The 17,500-nt window shown below is 37.3% G+C and overlaps 1 protein-coding gene across 3 annotated transcripts in view; it reads left to right on the top strand.

Annotated features, from left to right (window-relative positions):
* The window catches only part of LOC107757492 (galactosylgalactosylxylosylprotein 3-beta-glucuronosyltransferase 1-like), a 100,051-nt gene extending 86,655 nt beyond the window's left edge, over positions 1-13,396 (top strand). For all 3 annotated transcript variants that reach the window (XM_016575011.1, XM_016575091.1, XM_016575167.1), the window contains 3 exons: positions 3,184-3,480; positions 12,535-12,638; positions 12,810-13,396. In XM_016575011.1, the coding sequence (XP_016430497.1) occupies positions 3,184-3,480; positions 12,535-12,621 (384 nt within the window). In that variant the 3' untranslated portion in view covers positions 12,622-12,638; positions 12,810-13,396. The remainder of the gene's footprint in view (positions 1-3,183; positions 3,481-12,534; positions 12,639-12,809) is intronic.
* The last annotated feature ends 4,104 nt before the right edge of the window (positions 13,397-17,500 follow it).

The following is a 17,500-nucleotide window of genomic DNA, read 5'->3' on the forward strand; positions in this document are numbered from 1 at the left end:
CACGCAATTGCGTGGGGCCCCGCAGTCCAGGGGAGCCCCCACGGAACGCGATTTCTTCCGAGGGGAATCGAGAACCGATATTCTTTTAGACCGGTGCATAATTGGGTCAATACCGGACTACCGATAAGCTTCAGGACAAACAATACTGTTATCGATACTTGCGTTGTTTTATCTCAGTATACTTAATTAGAAGTTGTTCTCATAAACCGATGACGCGCCTACCGTCAGAGCTTTGGCATGACATGCAGCGGCACCATCTCAATCTCTGTCCGGCGCGGGTAAAATAATTATAATGCTAAAGGTGAGGTACAATTCTTATTTCTTTATTAAATAACTTACTAAATAATTTTAAAACTTTCTGTGAGGCATAATTTTACAAACAGCACGAGTGAATCTCCGCGAGCTCTCTGTCTTTCCCTCTCAAAATGCGCAAATGGCTTCATATCACCACATCGCGTCTGCACTATAAGCTGCACACTGCACGGTTGACACAGGAATTGTCACAGTTTACATGCATCGTCACTAAAGTTTATAATTTGCATTTCTTTTTAAGCTTGGCTAGTATTTAAACAAATTCAGCACTCGTGCGTTCTCCAGAGACTGTGTGCTCATGCACACTCAACAATTGCCCCATTGTAAAAACAAACATACACAGCATGATCAAACATTTAATTACATATTTAAAAAGAAAAAAAAAAAAAGTCTAAAAATCCCCCCTTCCACCACTCAAATTAAAAAAATCCTCCCTCCCACAAGAGTCACCTAAAAGAGGGGAATTCACCCCATTTTCAAAAATAAAATTCAGGCCCTTAATGTCTGTTAAAATCCTAATTAGAGTATCACTATAAATAAGTCTACATGTTAAAAAGAAGCCTTTTTTATCATGTAGATAAAAACAGAGATAAAAAAGCCCCTCTATAACAGAGAAGAACATTCTCTGTTAGGAGAAATCACGCCTGCTCCCTGAGAAAGTCAATATGTTAATTTTCTTAAATAGAAATCGCTAGAGACGCCAGAATTCTCTATTACATTCTGTTGTGCTCCTATGCACATGATGTTCAAATATGTTGTGCTATGGTATGCTGAGGAAATCTCTCTCTCTCTCTCTCTCTCTCTTTGAAGGGCCTTTTTAATTAAAAATGTTCTTTATGTGCCCTTTTCTGTTTGCTTGGAGGCATTTGTAAACTGCAGTAATAAAATAACTTGAAATTTGCAACATTTTTTACATCATTTATTTTTGCACCAAATTATAGAGAGTAGTATGAATAACGGTATCGATAAGCAGTATCGATAAAATGTAAACGATACCCATCCCTACCCCGGAATTAATCACAAAATCCACCAAGGGGGGCCTCCCGGGACCATTTGCTGATGGCCACCAAAACACTAAACACGCCCCTGCTAACACCTGTGCTAATATGTGACCCTGGACCACAAAACCAGTCATAAGTCGAACGGGTATATTTGTAGCAATAGCCAACAATACATTGTATGGGTCAAAATTATTCATTTTTCTTTTCTTTCATTAGGATATTAAGTAAATATTTTGATTTTTTTTATGTATAAATCTCAATTTAAAAAAATTGACCCTTATGACAGGTTTTGTGGTCCGGGGTCACATATAAACATAATATTATAATTTAAGTTGCTTGTTGAAAGTAAAATGTAAGAGGTGTTCCATAACCTGGAAACCATGTAAATGTCAGAAAAAATATTCTAAGATTAACTGCTTCTGAAGTTATAAGTCCACTACACACCACCATCTAGGTTCTCTCATTTTCTTCAGTTCAGAATTCAGCGTGAAGCACTTTAAATGAGGCAAAAAGCAGAAAACAGCCGTTCATTATGCTAAACTAGGGCAGCCTAGCTTCAGCAGCCCTCCCCAATGACAGCTAGTTTAGAAAAGATTAATGTCATCCTGAATCTGCAACGAGCATGCATCCTTTTCAACACTTTCCCATTTCCAGTTGTTTTTGTTTCCACCAACAGGTACAGAAAATGTCTCTCTTTCTTTAATGAAAAATGGCAGCGGCACAATATAATATTAGTCTCTGCGGAAGTAATCGGATTGAGGGTGACATTTTGGCCAGGACTGTTCACTTAAATCCTGATATGGTGAGGAAGGGTCACAATCAATTACTTGAGCTACATTTGGATCAGTGTGGACAGCCAGTAACAGGTCAGTCAGGAAAACCATCCTTTACATTTAGCTGAGTCTTAATCAATTTATTTATTTATTTTTACAAACACATTGTGAGCGAGTGGTTTTCGTAAATAAGAAAGAGGCACAGTGTTCCTTTCCATCTTCAGTCCTTTTGTGTTTCGTTGTAAAAGCTTCCCTTGGATGCAGTGGGCGATGCATTATGGGTATAAAGACAACTGCTTCACTCTCCCGTTCTATCCTTCACTATTCATTAGGCAGTTTCCTTTTATGATGTGGACCACTTGCGCTGGGCGGCACACAAAGCATTTGGATGTAGGAGTGTAGGGAGTGTTTGAAGCAGCAAGATTAAAGCAGAATCTGTCTCTCTTTCTCTCTCTCACTTGTTCTTTGTCTTTCACTGTTTCGCTTCCAATTTCTGTTCACCTCCTGTGACCTGTTCAGGATGAATCCTGCTGTTAAGATCTGTTTGTTTGTATGTCTGAGACACTACACTGTCCAAAACACGATCCTAAGGTGTGCAATCAGGCCTGTGTTGTCACTATAGTGTGAAAGTATGAAAGCACACTATAAACTGCAGGTGAACTGACAAGGACATGATGAAAGTTTTGTGGCATGTTTGTACAGCTGGGCTAAAAGCCCCCTGGGTACAAGGCCTTTTTTTATTTAATTTCAGTCCAAAACACAAAATTGAAGCGGAATTCACTACAGCAACTTTCCTAAACAATTGTGCTTGTGTCCCTGAATACAGTTTTTTGATTCATGACTTTCTTGCATGCAATGACAAAAGATTACATTTCAGGTAATTCGTTTAAAAAACTTCACGACAGGTAACATTAAAACTACCTTTCAGAAGTTCGTTGCGGCGGCTTTGTTGTGGTCACCTATAAAAATCGTACAAAGTTCACCTTTTATGTTTTGAAAGAAGTCACTTTTGTTCACCAAGATTGCATTTTTGATCAAAAATACTGTAAAAACTGTAAAATTATGAAATACTAAAAAATACTCTTTCTTTTCTGCAGATGCGATCAACTCGTAAAGTATCAGTGTGGCCTGTAGCATTTGTAGGAGGTTTACGATACGAGTCTCCAAAGGTCAATGCAGCAGGAAAAGTGTACGGGTGGAAAACAGTATTCGACCCTCACCGGCCCTTTGCCATCGACATGGCAGGGTTTGCCATCAACCTGCGGCTCATTCTGTTTAAGCCTCAGGCCTACTTCAAGTTACGAGGGGTGAAGGGAGGCTACCAGGAGAGCAGCCTGCTCAGAGAGCTGGTCACTCTCAGTGACCTGGAACCCAAAGCGGCCAACTGCACTAAGGTGAGGAAACATTGCTCTGACTATGCCATTAATGACTCAACCTTATGTTGTACCAAACCCATGTGCAGTTTTTCTAGAAAAACATAAAATTACATTTTTTTACACAATTGATCTCATTCGCTAAGCATGTGTACAAGATCGTAAAGTGAAATATCAGTAATGCATTAATATATAAATTAATATATAAAACGTCGGTTGATAATCTCATTCTTGTCTTTCGGGGCTATTGTGCAACGTTTGAAATAGGAATACACAAAAAAATGTAAATTAGAAAAACAGAAATTGAATAATCAAACGTAAATATATTTATTACAAATAAACTGATTATTGTTAAAGCTACAAAAATTGTTCAGTCAAGAGCAGTGAGTGATTCCCTCTTTTATTGTTTGATTAATATTAATGACACAGACGGCAGCAGGTTTATAATGCACAGATCTAATGTATTGTTACACATCAGAAGTTTTCCACAACTACTCACTAAACATTCACTTAAGACAAAACCGACTATGTTTGCGTGAATACACGGCAATACAGATCATGTTCTTTTCGTTAAAAAAAAAGAGAAAAGAAAGAAACTGAAATATCAGATGCAAGTACTTTGCTTCCGAAGGACATACAAAACTTTTTTTATTAATATACAATAAGAGTTATTTAGCCTACAATAAAACATTGCAATAATATGTATTAAAGGTCTATTTAAATATATTTTTAAACATCTGACCTATACTTTTTTTTTTGCATCGATGCAGCATTGCACTTCATGTCAGATAGGAATTCATCAACCCGAAGCATAAGCGTCATGATCAGCATCCAAAGACTAAATTATTATTACTGTCACAGGCATAAAATGTCCTTAAAATAAGCTAGTTATCTTGGCAGAATGTTGAGTTACAAAACAAATAAGTTGTTCCTGAAATTTCTGTGAAAAAAATCCACACAGCAATCCAAAACCCGGGTAAAGTCGCAGTCGCAGGTGTTTCTGTGTCGAAAGTAAACCCAGAGAAGATTGAAATCAGTGTTTAGGAAGCCAGGTTTTTGTTGCCCAATAAAACATAAAACGTAGTGTCAATAAAATAATACATTTTTAGTTTTTATCGTGTTATAAAAGAAAATTTGAGTACTGTATCTCAAATCGCTTCATATAATCAAGCATTTACAAAAATAAACACAAATGACCTATTTTTGTCATTTTTAAGGCTGACTATTTTTATGCTCGTTATCTTATAGATTATGCAACTTTCGCCGGGTTTTCACAGGCGAGGTCACAATAGGGAAGAAAAGACCATCACAACTTCTGTTTCATGCCAACTTTAAGATTCATTTGTCACAGTGGTTGCATCGAGGATGAGTTTGAGTAGGATCTAGTTGCAGCAGTAAAAATTTTATTAACAATAACTCAAATTAGCAATCACTCAGGAGAGAGATCAAGACACAGGAATAGAATAACCACTTGAAACTGACATAAAAACGGAACTGGGAACTCATAAAACTAAACCAAAACAGAACATAAACCTGACATCAGTTTTATACATAGATATTTCATCTTAAATATGTTTCATCATATACAATCAAAAAGTAAGAAAATTGCATTATATCTCAAGCTGCTAGGTCTCTGTATAATGCAGGTACCTTTATGTTCAGCTGCTAATGAGAGGTCTGTAATCTGGGTGTTTATTGTATTTAAACTGGTTTTGAGGATGACACACTTGGCATTGCTCAAGATCTTTCTGCACGTGCCCACAGGCTTGAACCTGCCTTCGTAAAGAAAGGCTGTAAAGAAAAGGTTGTGTGGAAAGAACTTATATGAAGATGGTTTGGGAATGTTTTGTGCAAATGCCTAACCTCAAGCATGTGATCACTCATTTAGAATACTCCAAATTAATTAACATTACAATGAGTTTAAGAAGAAATTTGTGTTGTGAAGCAGGTGGACATTTTTTGTGAGAAGTTCTCCAGTACACACAAATACGAAATAATCTACACTAGTGTACCGCCCCCCAGGGGGTGTTCAGAGAGCATCAGGAAGCAATATTTTTGAAAGGGGGGTGCTGAGGTGTTCTTGGGGGGCGTTTGGTTAAGGCGAGTTTACACCAAAGATGTATGAGCTGAAACTTGCAAAGAAAATGGTCTGCCACATTCTAACGCCATCTCTACACTGGATGCATCAAAGCGCACTTTCTGTATCAATTTGTCAACTTGTCGGTAGCGCAAGTGCGTGGAATGCGTCAGAAATAGAACGCGGCATCCGTTTACTGTAGCGCTTGCGCTCAGTTACTGAACGACTGATTATAACGGGATCTATGTGTTAAAACGCAACGTGTCGCACCCTTCATGGCCAGTGTAGTAGTGTTAGTGTTAGCTGCTAGTTTACACCAATACTCCCACTTCTATACTAGACGGTGTATCATTTCCTTAGTTTTGTGTTCGCTTGACTTTCTAGCGCAGCTGCCGAACTTCCCATCAAAACAATAGCAAGCATTTAGACACGATAAAGCATGAGATGCTTGCTTAGAAAAAATAATATGATAGCTTTTTGTTTGCTGATTGGCTGCGGTTGGATTTAATGCCAAATTTCTAAAGAGTTTATTCAAAGCTCACAAATATAGCCTACTTTATATCCACGTGGCTTTTTTTGCTCCTTGGGAAACTAATGATAATGATATTTCAAGTCCAGTCAAATCAAACAAGTGATGAATGTCATGTGGCATTCAATGACATAAAAAAATAAATAAAAATTATGTATGAACTAATGTGGGCTGTTATATTTGGGTTAAAATACATGCTTTTAAAATAGGCCTATATATTATAAATAAAATATAGCCTATAATATACACTGCCAATAAAAAAAAGTCAGTAAGATTTGTTAATGGATTAATTTTTTTAAAAAGTTTGCATTTGTTTTTGTTTTTAAATACAGTACAAAAAGTGAATCTACCATTTGAAAAAAAAAATTATTTATATTTGAATAGATTTTAAAATGTGTTTTCCTCTCATGCTAAGTTTCACTACTCCAGCTTTCAGTGTCACATGATCTTTCAGAAATCATGCTGATTGTTGCTTCAGAAACATTTCTTATTATTATTATAGCTGGATACCACACTGACAAAAAAAGCAAGTTTTGAAAGTTAATTGACTATAACAAATATATAAATCAGGACAACACTAAAATAGTAACTATTTTGAAAATGAGGAGGATATGTATCCCATCTTTCTACATCCCAAGTTCCAGAAAAGTTGGGACGTTTTGTGAAATTCCATAAAATCAAGAATATGTAATTTGTTCTCTTTAACCTTTACTTAATTGACTGAAGTACAAAGAAAAAAAAATCCAATGTTTTCACTGGCCAACTTAATTTTATTTTGTTTATATAAACAAATTTTTAGCCATGATCCAGCTTTGCTTGCAAAGACTGAGAAGCTTCTTTTATACCCAAACATGAAAACCCTCACCTATTACCAATTCACCTAATAGCTGTGAACTGTTTCAAAACAGTTTATTTAGTTATTAACCTTTTAGTTAGTAACCTTTTCACTTTTATTTTGCCGCTGTCCTTTGCCTTTGCCTCTGAACTTTTTTGGAGTGTGTTGCAGACTTCAAAATAAAAAAATAATTTATATTTACAAAATATATTTAAGTTGGTCAGTGAAAACTTTGGAAATCTTTTCTTTGTATTTTTGTGAATTAAATAAGTTAAATAGGATTAACAAATCACAGATTTTATCATTTTACAAAACTTCCCAACTTTTCTAGAATTAGGGTTGTACTTAGTTTTCTTTAAAGTATTTATAAGCAAACTTTGAAATTACAAAATTTATGAAATAGTAAAGTAGGGTTTACATTTCTTCCATTTGCATGTGTAAATGTGGTATTTACCCACCAAAATAGCCATGTCCACTATGTCAGAAAAAAGGGAATTCAATACATTCTCAAAAAAAAAAAAAAAACGGTATTTTCTAAAACTAATTAGGGATAAATATTATTATTTTTAACTGAAAGCTAATTGAAAACATCCAAACATATCACAGCAGTAATAAGGATGTTCAAGGGTTCCAGGAATGGAAGAACAAACTAAAATCTCTTCTGTAAAAATGTCCCTGTGGATATGTTCAAAACAGGAATTTTTATTTAGTCTTTTTAAATTTGGGGCAACATGGTATATCAGCATCTCAACAACACTGAAGCTGTAGCAATAAAAATCATCAACATGCTTAAAAACTCTGTAAATGAATTTATTTTAAAATAATTTACTGTAAAAAAAAAAAAATGTTTTTGATCACATTTAGTCATTTTGCAGACGCTTTTATCCAAAGCGACTTACAATTGGGGAATACATAAGGCGATTCATCCTAAAGAGGAAAACAGACACAGCAAGTGCTCGTAATACCAAGTTTCAGGCATTGTTCCAAACAAGTACAAGCTAGAAAAGGAAGGAATAAATAAAGAGAAAGACAAAGAAAGACTTTTTTTTTAAAGATGAAATCAAATAGTGTTGAAAGAGATGAGTTTTCAGCTGTCACTTGAAGATTGTCAGGGATTCAGCATTCCGGATTGGGGTGGGAAGATCGTTCCACCAGCCAGGAACAGTGAACAAAAATGTTCTGGAAAGTGATTTTGTGCCTCTCTGTGATGGTACCACGAGGCGTCGCTCACTAGCGGATCTCAGACTTCTGGAGGGAATGTAGATTCGTAATTCGTGAGTGGAAGTATGCGGGTGCAGAGCCTGTGGTTGTTCTATATGCAAGCAAACTTGATGCGAGCCGCAACTGGTAGCCAGTGCAAGGAGATAAAGAGAGGTGTAACATGGGCTCTTTTGGGCTCGTTGAAGACCAGTCGTGCAACTGCATTCTGAATCATTTGTAGAGGTTTGATTGTGCTTGATGGAAGTCCAGCCAGAAGAGCATTGCAGTAGTCCAGCCTAGAAATGACAAGGGCCGGACAAGAAGTTGTGCAGCATGCTCCGTTAGAAAGGACCTGACCTTTCTGATGTTGTGCAATGCAAACCTGCAAGATCGAGCAGTCTTTGCAATGTGGTCTTTGAAGGTCAGCTGGTCATCAAAGATTACACCAAGATTTCTGACCGTACTTGATGGGGAAATTGTAGAAGAACCTAGCTGGATGGTGAAATCATGCTTTAGAGTTGCATTGAAAAAATCATGCTTTTTTTCTTGTTGGATGACGGACCATCACCTTCAACTCAACCGGGCTAAGACAGAACTGCTTGTGGTTCAACAAACCCATCACTTTATCAGAATTTCACCATCCAGTTAGGCTCATCAACCATAACTCCTTCAAAAACAGCTAGAAACCTTGGAGTTGTGATTGATGATAAGCTGAATTTCTCAGACCACAATGCTAAAACTGGGGTCCTGCAGATTTGCTTTATACAACATTAGGAAGATCAGGCCCTTTCTTTCAGAACATGCAACACAACTCCTTGTTCAAGCTCTTGTTCTATCCAGGCTGGACTATTGCAATGCTCTCTTGGCAGGTCTTCCAGCCACTTCTATAAAACCTCTACAATTAATCCAAAATGCCGCTGCAAGATTAATCTTTAATGAACCGAAAAGAACACATGTCACACCTCTGTTCATCAATTTGCACTGGCTACCAATAGCTGCTCGCATAAAATTCAAGGCATTAATGTTTGCCTACAAAACCACCACTAGCTCTGCACCCATTTACCTAAATTCATTACTTCAGAGTTATGTGCCCTCTAGAAGCTTGCGTTCTGCAAGTGAACGGCGTATTATTGTGCCATCTAAAAGAGGCACAAAATCACTTTCACAGACTTTTTCATTAACTGTTCCCTCCTGGTGGAATGACCTGCCCAAATCAATCCGAGCAGCTGAGTCCTTAACCATCTTCAAGAAACGACTAAAAACACATCTGTTCCACCTTTATTTGACCCTCTAACTCGAACACTTTCTATTCTATTTTAATTCTACTATATCTATTTATATTATTTTTTATTTAAAAAAAAATCAACTAACACTAGCTTTCTATTTTTTTTTCCTATTCTATCTACTTGTTTTTCTTTGTTTGTGTGTGTGTGTATAATATATATAGACAGGAGGATCTGATGATTGACAGTGTCAAAAGCAGCAGATATATCTAGCAGAATAAGAACTGATTATATAGAATCAGCTTTTGCAATCCGCAAGGCTTCAGTGACTGACAGTAGCCACTCCTGAAACCTGACTGGTTAGCGTCCAGTTTATTGTTCTGTGAAAGAAACAATGATACCTGGTTGAAAACAACTCTTTCGAGGGTTTTCGCTATAAATGGAAGGAGAGACACAGGTCTGTAGCTATCTATAATGTGAAGCGTTTAATATAGGTTTTTTGAGCAGTGGGGTTACCCGAGCCTGCTTGAATGCAGTGGGGAAGGTGCCTGTGAGAAGAGATGTGTTGATGATGTGTGTGAGTGCTGGTAAGAGTGTAGGAGAGATTGCTTGGAGAAGGTGTGAGGGGATTGGATCTAGAGGGCATGTTGTAGGATGGCTGGAGAGGAGAAGTTTTGATACTTCAGCCTCATTGAGGGGACAGAAGGAGAAGATGGGTGTTTTAGTAGTGGATGTGGTTGGTTGGAGGTCCTGTGTGTGGGGGGCTGAGAATTGACTGCTGATTGTTCTAGTTTTGTCTGTGAAGAATGTGGCGAAATCATCAGCTGTTATTGAAGTGGTGGGTGGTGGTGGAGGGGGACAGAGGAGAGAATTTCTAAAAGTCTTGAGCATTCAGAAATATACAAGGCTAGATAAAGAACAAGCTTTTATGCATGTGTGAACTATTTAATACATTAATCCAAATCTCTCTCCTCCTAAAAAACACCCAAGGACAACTGTAAAAAAACAAACAAAAAACACTACTATTCTGTATTCTCTCACTGTTGTGTCTCACTCTCTTAGTACTAGCACATATTTTTTAGCAATTCTGGAACAATTTGTTGCGACATTTCTCACGTTACTGACTCGCCAGGATGAATCACTTCTGTTGTAGCATTCATCATTAGTCGCTTTGAAAAAAAAAAGCCTTATACATGTAAATGCATAATATAATGGCACAAAAATCTGTGTGTGCATATGAGACTGTGTGTATATGCATATAGAAAAAAAGAAACTGGCTAACTAATGTTTTAATTGGTGATTTGTGAAGGGACTGACTAATTGATGCATTAATTGACATTACTGAGCTCAGGGATGCCTTATTTAAGATGAGACTTAACCAGGATTTAACCATTTAGAGGCAGACAAACGAGAACCAATTCCTGGACTCGCTGTCTGTTTACCCCAAAGAACAGAACAGGTGTACAAATACACCTGCATACACGTCACATCTTGTTTCTGGAAAAGATAAGATTCCATGAACTACATTCCGCCGGAGCAACTCAACAGACGCACCATTATTTCAAGTGGGACTGTTAACCTCCGCGAGCAGCTCAAGTGGAAGTGGGGCCTCCAGACCCATCTCAACACTATTAGAAATTATTCATGAGGCAATGAGCAGAATGACAGTGGTTTCTGAAAGACAGCAACAAGGGAAATGGAAGAGAAAAGATGAGTCAGTGTTTCTACTTCTAGACATTAACAACGATTTCCAGGAAGTGTAATGAGGCAGATAATATTTTTTTGTACTGATTACTTTATCTTAATGGCATAAATAGGTAGAGTAAAATATATAACACACATTGTCTCTTTATCTCTCTGCCATACCAAGAGACACATTTAGACAAACACGCACACAATAGCTATAGCTGATGTATATTTCAGTACTTCAGATCTGTACCTAGAGAGATGTTCTGATGGAGATGTTCTACACTCCGAGAGGATCGCCATGCTAAATTTGGAGATGTACTGTGGATGGTACACTGTTGCTGAGGAGAAACTTTATATCTGTGAGTGTTTGTGAGCACTACCGTGTAGGAGGCGGCTAACAGCAGATGTGAACTTACAGACTGTGCAAAAACTTAACTAAAAGAACAACTTGACAAAGAAGAGTGTTAAAGAACAGAACTACAAAACAATCACATGGAACAGGAAACTAAGCAACATAAATATCAGAACACAAAACAAAGGCACAAAGACAGGCAGTACTTAACAGTATTCATGTTGGTTTCATATGGTTTAAATTTAGTATGGTTTTGAATTATTATATATATAATTTCTGTCCACTTTATTGGGTACGCATTGATAGTAACATGTTGGAACCTCTTTTGCCTTCAGAACTGCCTTAATTCTTTGTGGCATAGATTTTAACAAGGTGCTGGAGATTTTGGCCATATTGACATGACAGCATCACGCAGTTGCTGCCGATTTTTTGACTGCACATCCAGGATGTGAATCTCCCGTTCCACTGCATCCAAAAGGTGCTCTTTTGAATTGAGATCTGGTGCCTGTGGAGGCCATTTGAGTATAGTGAACTCATTGTCATGTTCAGTCATTCAGTTTGAGATGATTTGAGCTTTATGACATGACGCGTTATCCTGCTGGAAGTAGCCATCACACGATTGGTACATAAAGGGATGGACATAGTCAGCAACAATACTCAGGTAGGCCGTAGAGTTTAAAAACAATGCTCAGTTAGTACTAAGGGGTCCAAAGTGTGCCAAGAAAATATCTCCCACACCATCACACCACTAGAAGCAGCCAGAACTGTTGATACAAGGCAGGATGGATCCATGCTTTCATGTTGTTTACACCAAATTCTGACCCTACCATCCAAATGTTGCAGTAGAAATTGAGGCTCATCAGACCAGGCAACCTTTTTATATTTTTCTAATTTTAGTGAGCCTGTACAAATTGCTGACAGGAATGGCACCTGGTATGGTCATCTGCTGCTGTAGCCCATCTGTATACTGTGTTTTAATACAGAAATGAAAAACATGCTCATAGAAGGGGTATAAATAGCAATTTCAATGTAATTTGAAATAAATATATACATAAATAGATACAGACTATGATGTGATTGACCTAGCTAAGAGAAACAGTTTATCATCACAAAATCAAATTATCCTCTTTCCACTCCATAAACCATAATGTTTGGGTTTTTTAATTACAGATTCTTGTATGGCACACACGGACGGAAAAACCTGTACTGGTGAACGAAGGCAAGAAAGGCTTTACAGACCCAAACGTGGAGATCTGACATCTGCTTCAGTGTTGGTAATGAAAAAGCAATCTGTTCAGACTTAATCATCTCGGTTTCACTGTGCAAATATGGGGTCATTGAAGGACATGAACCATGTGTTTAAAATGCATCTGGCCATGCTAAGTGACAGAAGTGTGGCTCTGTACAGATGTACCACTGAACGTTCCTCTTACTTTGTGTTGCAGGGATGCTTCCAGCAGGACCCAAAAGAGGATACCTACTACCACATTTTTGAACAGTTTGGATGCTTTTTCCTGTAAACCACAACTAAACAAGCTCAACAATATGGACCTATTATTCTAAAGCACAGATTAGTCTTTTTTAAGGCAATATCATCAGTATTTTGCAAGAACAAAACCAGAGGGCGCTAGACAGAAAGAAAAATGTGATGTATATTCATGAGAGAACATCTGAGAACTGATAAAACTGCTCACTTCCACGATTTTATAAACTCTGCATTAAAAAGAGACACAAAAAATGGTTGCAACAGTCTCAAAGGCTGACCCAAGAGCAAACGGTCATCCATTTATGAACGTCGATGTTCCTTCACGTCTAACGCACTGATACTTAAACATAAAGAAGGGAATGTCTTCTTTTTTATTTACATAATGTGTATTTTAAGTTTCTGTTTTTGTCGTTTACATTACTGTCTTGCTAGCACAGCACTACTGATATTTTGCCTCAGTTCAAATTCAGCGTCACTTTGCGGTATTAAACCAGTTCTATCATATACCAGGGCTAGCTGCTATACTGGATTTAGCGATTACAAAGTTGTAACATGACTCATGACTAAGACCTAAATGATATGAATAGCACTTGAATTTGTTCCTGTGTGTCCATTGTTCCTGTTAGGACATGCGTTGTAAATATAACTTAAAGATGAACAATCAGAGTCTTTAAAATAAAGTGATCTAGCATTCAACAGAACAAGCAATGTAACTACTGTATTTGTACTTCAGTTTAAAGTAAGAATCCATAGTTTACTATTACAACATACAGAAAACTTCACACATGTTCACAATGGTCTTACCAAAGGAGATGGAGCTGATGGGTAGGGTTTCACAATGTTAGCATTCAGTATTAATTGGGCTAGCCACCGAGAGCAGCACAGAGCCTGCCTCAGTAAATATTCAGATGTATTTATATGTCAAACTGTAGCTTTGGGCTTTGCAGAGGGGATCTGTCATGAAGACATGTTGCTGTACTAATGAAGCTAATACTGAGACACCTGGGAATCTAGAGCGAACAAAATGTCTGCTCGCAAAAAGCAAAGCTAATTTCTTATATCAAAAGCTGTGACCATCTGAATATTCAAGGCACATCACTGACATTGCACGTTCAATCTTAACCTGCACTAATATTACGAAAAATCTGGCCTGATTAGCATTAGACTAAATTTGTGTATCTCTTTAAGCCACCTTTTCACTGCTTACATCAGATTATAGACCCAAATTCATTCGCAATTGTCCAATCCTTTGTGGATTCCAGTGTCATGAAAAATTAGGGTCTCCATTAGGACCACAAGTGATAGCATTGGCTCAAAGAATCTTTAGCGCCAGATTACAATTGCTAGAAAATCATGTCATATTTCATTTAAAGCATGTTATATTGTCTGCTTTAGTTAGCCTACATACTAGCATAGCAAACAAATTCATTTTATCCTTTTATTAAATGATAACCGTGACCATTTTTAAACAGCTTTGTGTCATCCAATAGACATTTGAGACAATAAATGGGGATATCTGGGTGCATGAAACATGAGGAAAGAGTACAAATCATGTTCATTTACATATACAAACAACATTGTAACAATATAAAGCTGACTGAAAATCACATAAGTTGTCCTTTAACTGATGGAAACCTGATTCCTCATAACAGGCACTGTGATCCACTAAGGATGCAGGATTTTAGGATCCAATTTGAGCTTCACATTGAAAATGTTCAAATAGTACAACAAAACAGAATGAGAATGTCCGACTGGCTTTGATTTACGAAGAGCACGAATGTAAACTATCAATAATTTAAAAAAAAAAACTCTCCCCTAAATATCTGCTGCTTCTGTAGAATAGATGTTATGAATAAATAAACATACTTGTTTATGCTGTTCCTATTCTCCATAATTAGTCTTTTTTCTGCATGTTTTCAGCTATTCGTTTACCTTAGGTTAAATGCTTGTGCTCTCATGCCCCTTTCCTGGAGACCAGAAACACGGTGGCTTCACAAACAAATGCATAGTTTATTTCAACTGCCACTAGTGGGACAAGTGCGTAGACAATGAAAAGGCGGCTTTAAGCCCAAAGTATAGGTTTTTATGCATATGCTAAGATATGCTAAAACTAAAGTATACATTGGGCTTAAAGGGATAGTTCACCCAAAAATGAACATTTTGTCATTTATTACTCACCTTCATGTCATTCCAAACCCGTCTTGACCTCTGTTTATCTTCGGAAGACAAATTAAGATACTATTTATGAAATCAGATAACTTTCTGACCTTGCATAGACAGCAACACAACTACCATGTTCAAGGCCCAGAAAGTTAGTAAGGACATCGTTAAAATAGTCCATGTGACATCAGTGGTTCAACCTTAATTTTATGAAGCGAGAATACTTTTTGTGCACAAAGATAACAGCTTTATTCAACAATTTCTTCTCTTCCATGTCAGTCTTCGAGTCGTGTTCACAAGAGTATGACACTTGGCGCTTGTGTGAGGAAATTAATAGACTCTCTCATTTAAACGAGTACAAAGACATGTTTATTGGTCATAACTTCTGAAAAGAAATGACGCAGACACTAGACAAGGATGAAACATTCTAGTGTGCATGTTTGGAGTACATTCTGAAAGTGTTTGTATCAAAAATGAAGTATATGTTGGGCTTTAGACTGGCTTAAAAGAAGCTGTTGCTTCTTTTTAGTTTTAAAAGAAGCAACAGTGCTTTGCAGCTCTCTGCAGCAGCTATAATCACCATACTGTAAACACTTGTATCATGAAAAATACATACACTTCTTAACCATGAGCACAAAAAGTAAAAAAAAAAAAAAAGGAAAGAAAGTAAGCAAGCAAGCCCTCCAGCAGTTTCATGTTTCATCTGGAAAATACATTTACGGGTAGATGTTGGGTTTTGCTGCATTACTTGTTGCTATACATAAGCAGTGTTTAAAAAAAAACATGGTCAAGCACAAATAGTTCATATGTCTGACCTTAGAAGATTATTTGAGGAACAGACGTTTTCCTCTGCCAGTTCATTCTCGCTTCATTTGGTGTCATTGAAAGATTTGAAAGGGGTAGTAATTCTTGTACTGTCACTTTAACAACCCATAATTAGCTCATCAATCAGTTGTGAGGCTTAGGGTGCATAGCACATGTTTAACGGGATAAAACTTTTCAATCTTTGAGGACACAACCTCCTCCTTCTGGGATGTGATGGATTATGGCTGTAAGACGTTTCAGTAAAAGCGACTCCTCATTTCTTTGTAATTTCTAAAGTTTGTGCGAATCAAAGTCTTCAGTGAGCACACACATAATAACACACAGCTCTACGCTCTTATCTACGGCTAGCAAAGTACCACATTCCTACTGAGTTTCAAAAGCCTCTTGAGCTCACGGAGGCCTCCAGAGCAGCCAGACAAAACACACGCAGACTAATAAAGGACGGGACCGTCATTAAACTGAAAGACTGCATTTTTTTCCCCCTGAACTCACATCTTCTTTTATTGTGCAATTAGCCAGCTCAGTCCATTAAAAGATGAAAACCGTAAAAAAAAAAAAGAGGGTATTATTCTAGCATTTTGACTGTCTGAAATGCAACCATCTTTCTAGAGACTCTTGCGATGGCTTATATTTGATTCACATCTGTGTTTGCAGCATTTCATTAGTCTGTGGTTCATAGGGGTCAACTTCTCTGCAAGGTTTGTTTTCTTTTCATGCTCTGAAAACCACATCCATCTTTCCACATTCACCTCCAGAGCACACGAGTGCATGTATACTAACACTGCAAGACAATTACCATGGCACCTGTTAGTTGCTTAAAAGGTGATGCTGAGATGAAACTGTTTGCTTTAGAAGCGGAAGACGATAGCTGAGGCAAAGCAAAGCAAACCATAAAGATGACATGAAAATGTGAAAGAATTGCCTTCTAGCCTGTTTCTTTTTCACAGCTGCATCTGTTTTGTGTCAGATGCTGCCACACACTCCCCACTTAATGTATTGTTGAAGAAAAACAACTGTTGTACGAGGTTTATGTATTTATTCTATATTGATATATTTATGTATTTATTTACATTACAGAGTCTTTTCTTATGAACTTCCGCTTGAATATAAAACGCCTACGTCTGTTTCTTTCTTATTTCATGAAACACTGGCTGAGCTCACAGACAGCACAGGCCCATTGTTGTTTTTCTCATATTGCTACTGAACTGGGACTTGATTGATGGACTAACAAAACAGGCGGCTCTTTAAAAACCTGTTGACGAAACCGACATAGGTTATGACCTGCGCACACAAGTCTCAGTAATCAAGGACATCTCTCCCGATTTCCAATCTGATTCCAAGCCACATTAGCACCGTTGTATAACCATCCAAAATCATGCCAGGCTGTTTGCTCATCTATTTTTGTAAAAGGGATCAGATTTTCCATATTGCCCACTATAGTGCTTTTGTTGAAATTAGTATGTTTGCCCGAAAACACCCACCTTCATCTTCTCTCTTACTTGCAAGGCGAAACATTTCTGCATGTTGCTCTTGTAAATGTTCTTCTTTTTGTTCCACGGATCATCTCAGAACGAAAGAGAATAAAAATGTCAGAAAATAATAAATGTGTTAGGAAAAAAGAATGTGTTTTGAGTTATTGGATGTGTATTTGTGTTTTTTGTTTGT

This window comes from Sinocyclocheilus rhinocerous, unplaced genomic scaffold (assembly GCF_001515625.1).
Source record: "Sinocyclocheilus rhinocerous isolate Xijiao unplaced genomic scaffold, SAMN03320098_v1.1 scaffold130, whole genome shotgun sequence".
Taxonomy (NCBI): Eukaryota; Metazoa; Chordata; class Actinopteri; order Cypriniformes; family Cyprinidae; genus Sinocyclocheilus; species Sinocyclocheilus rhinocerous.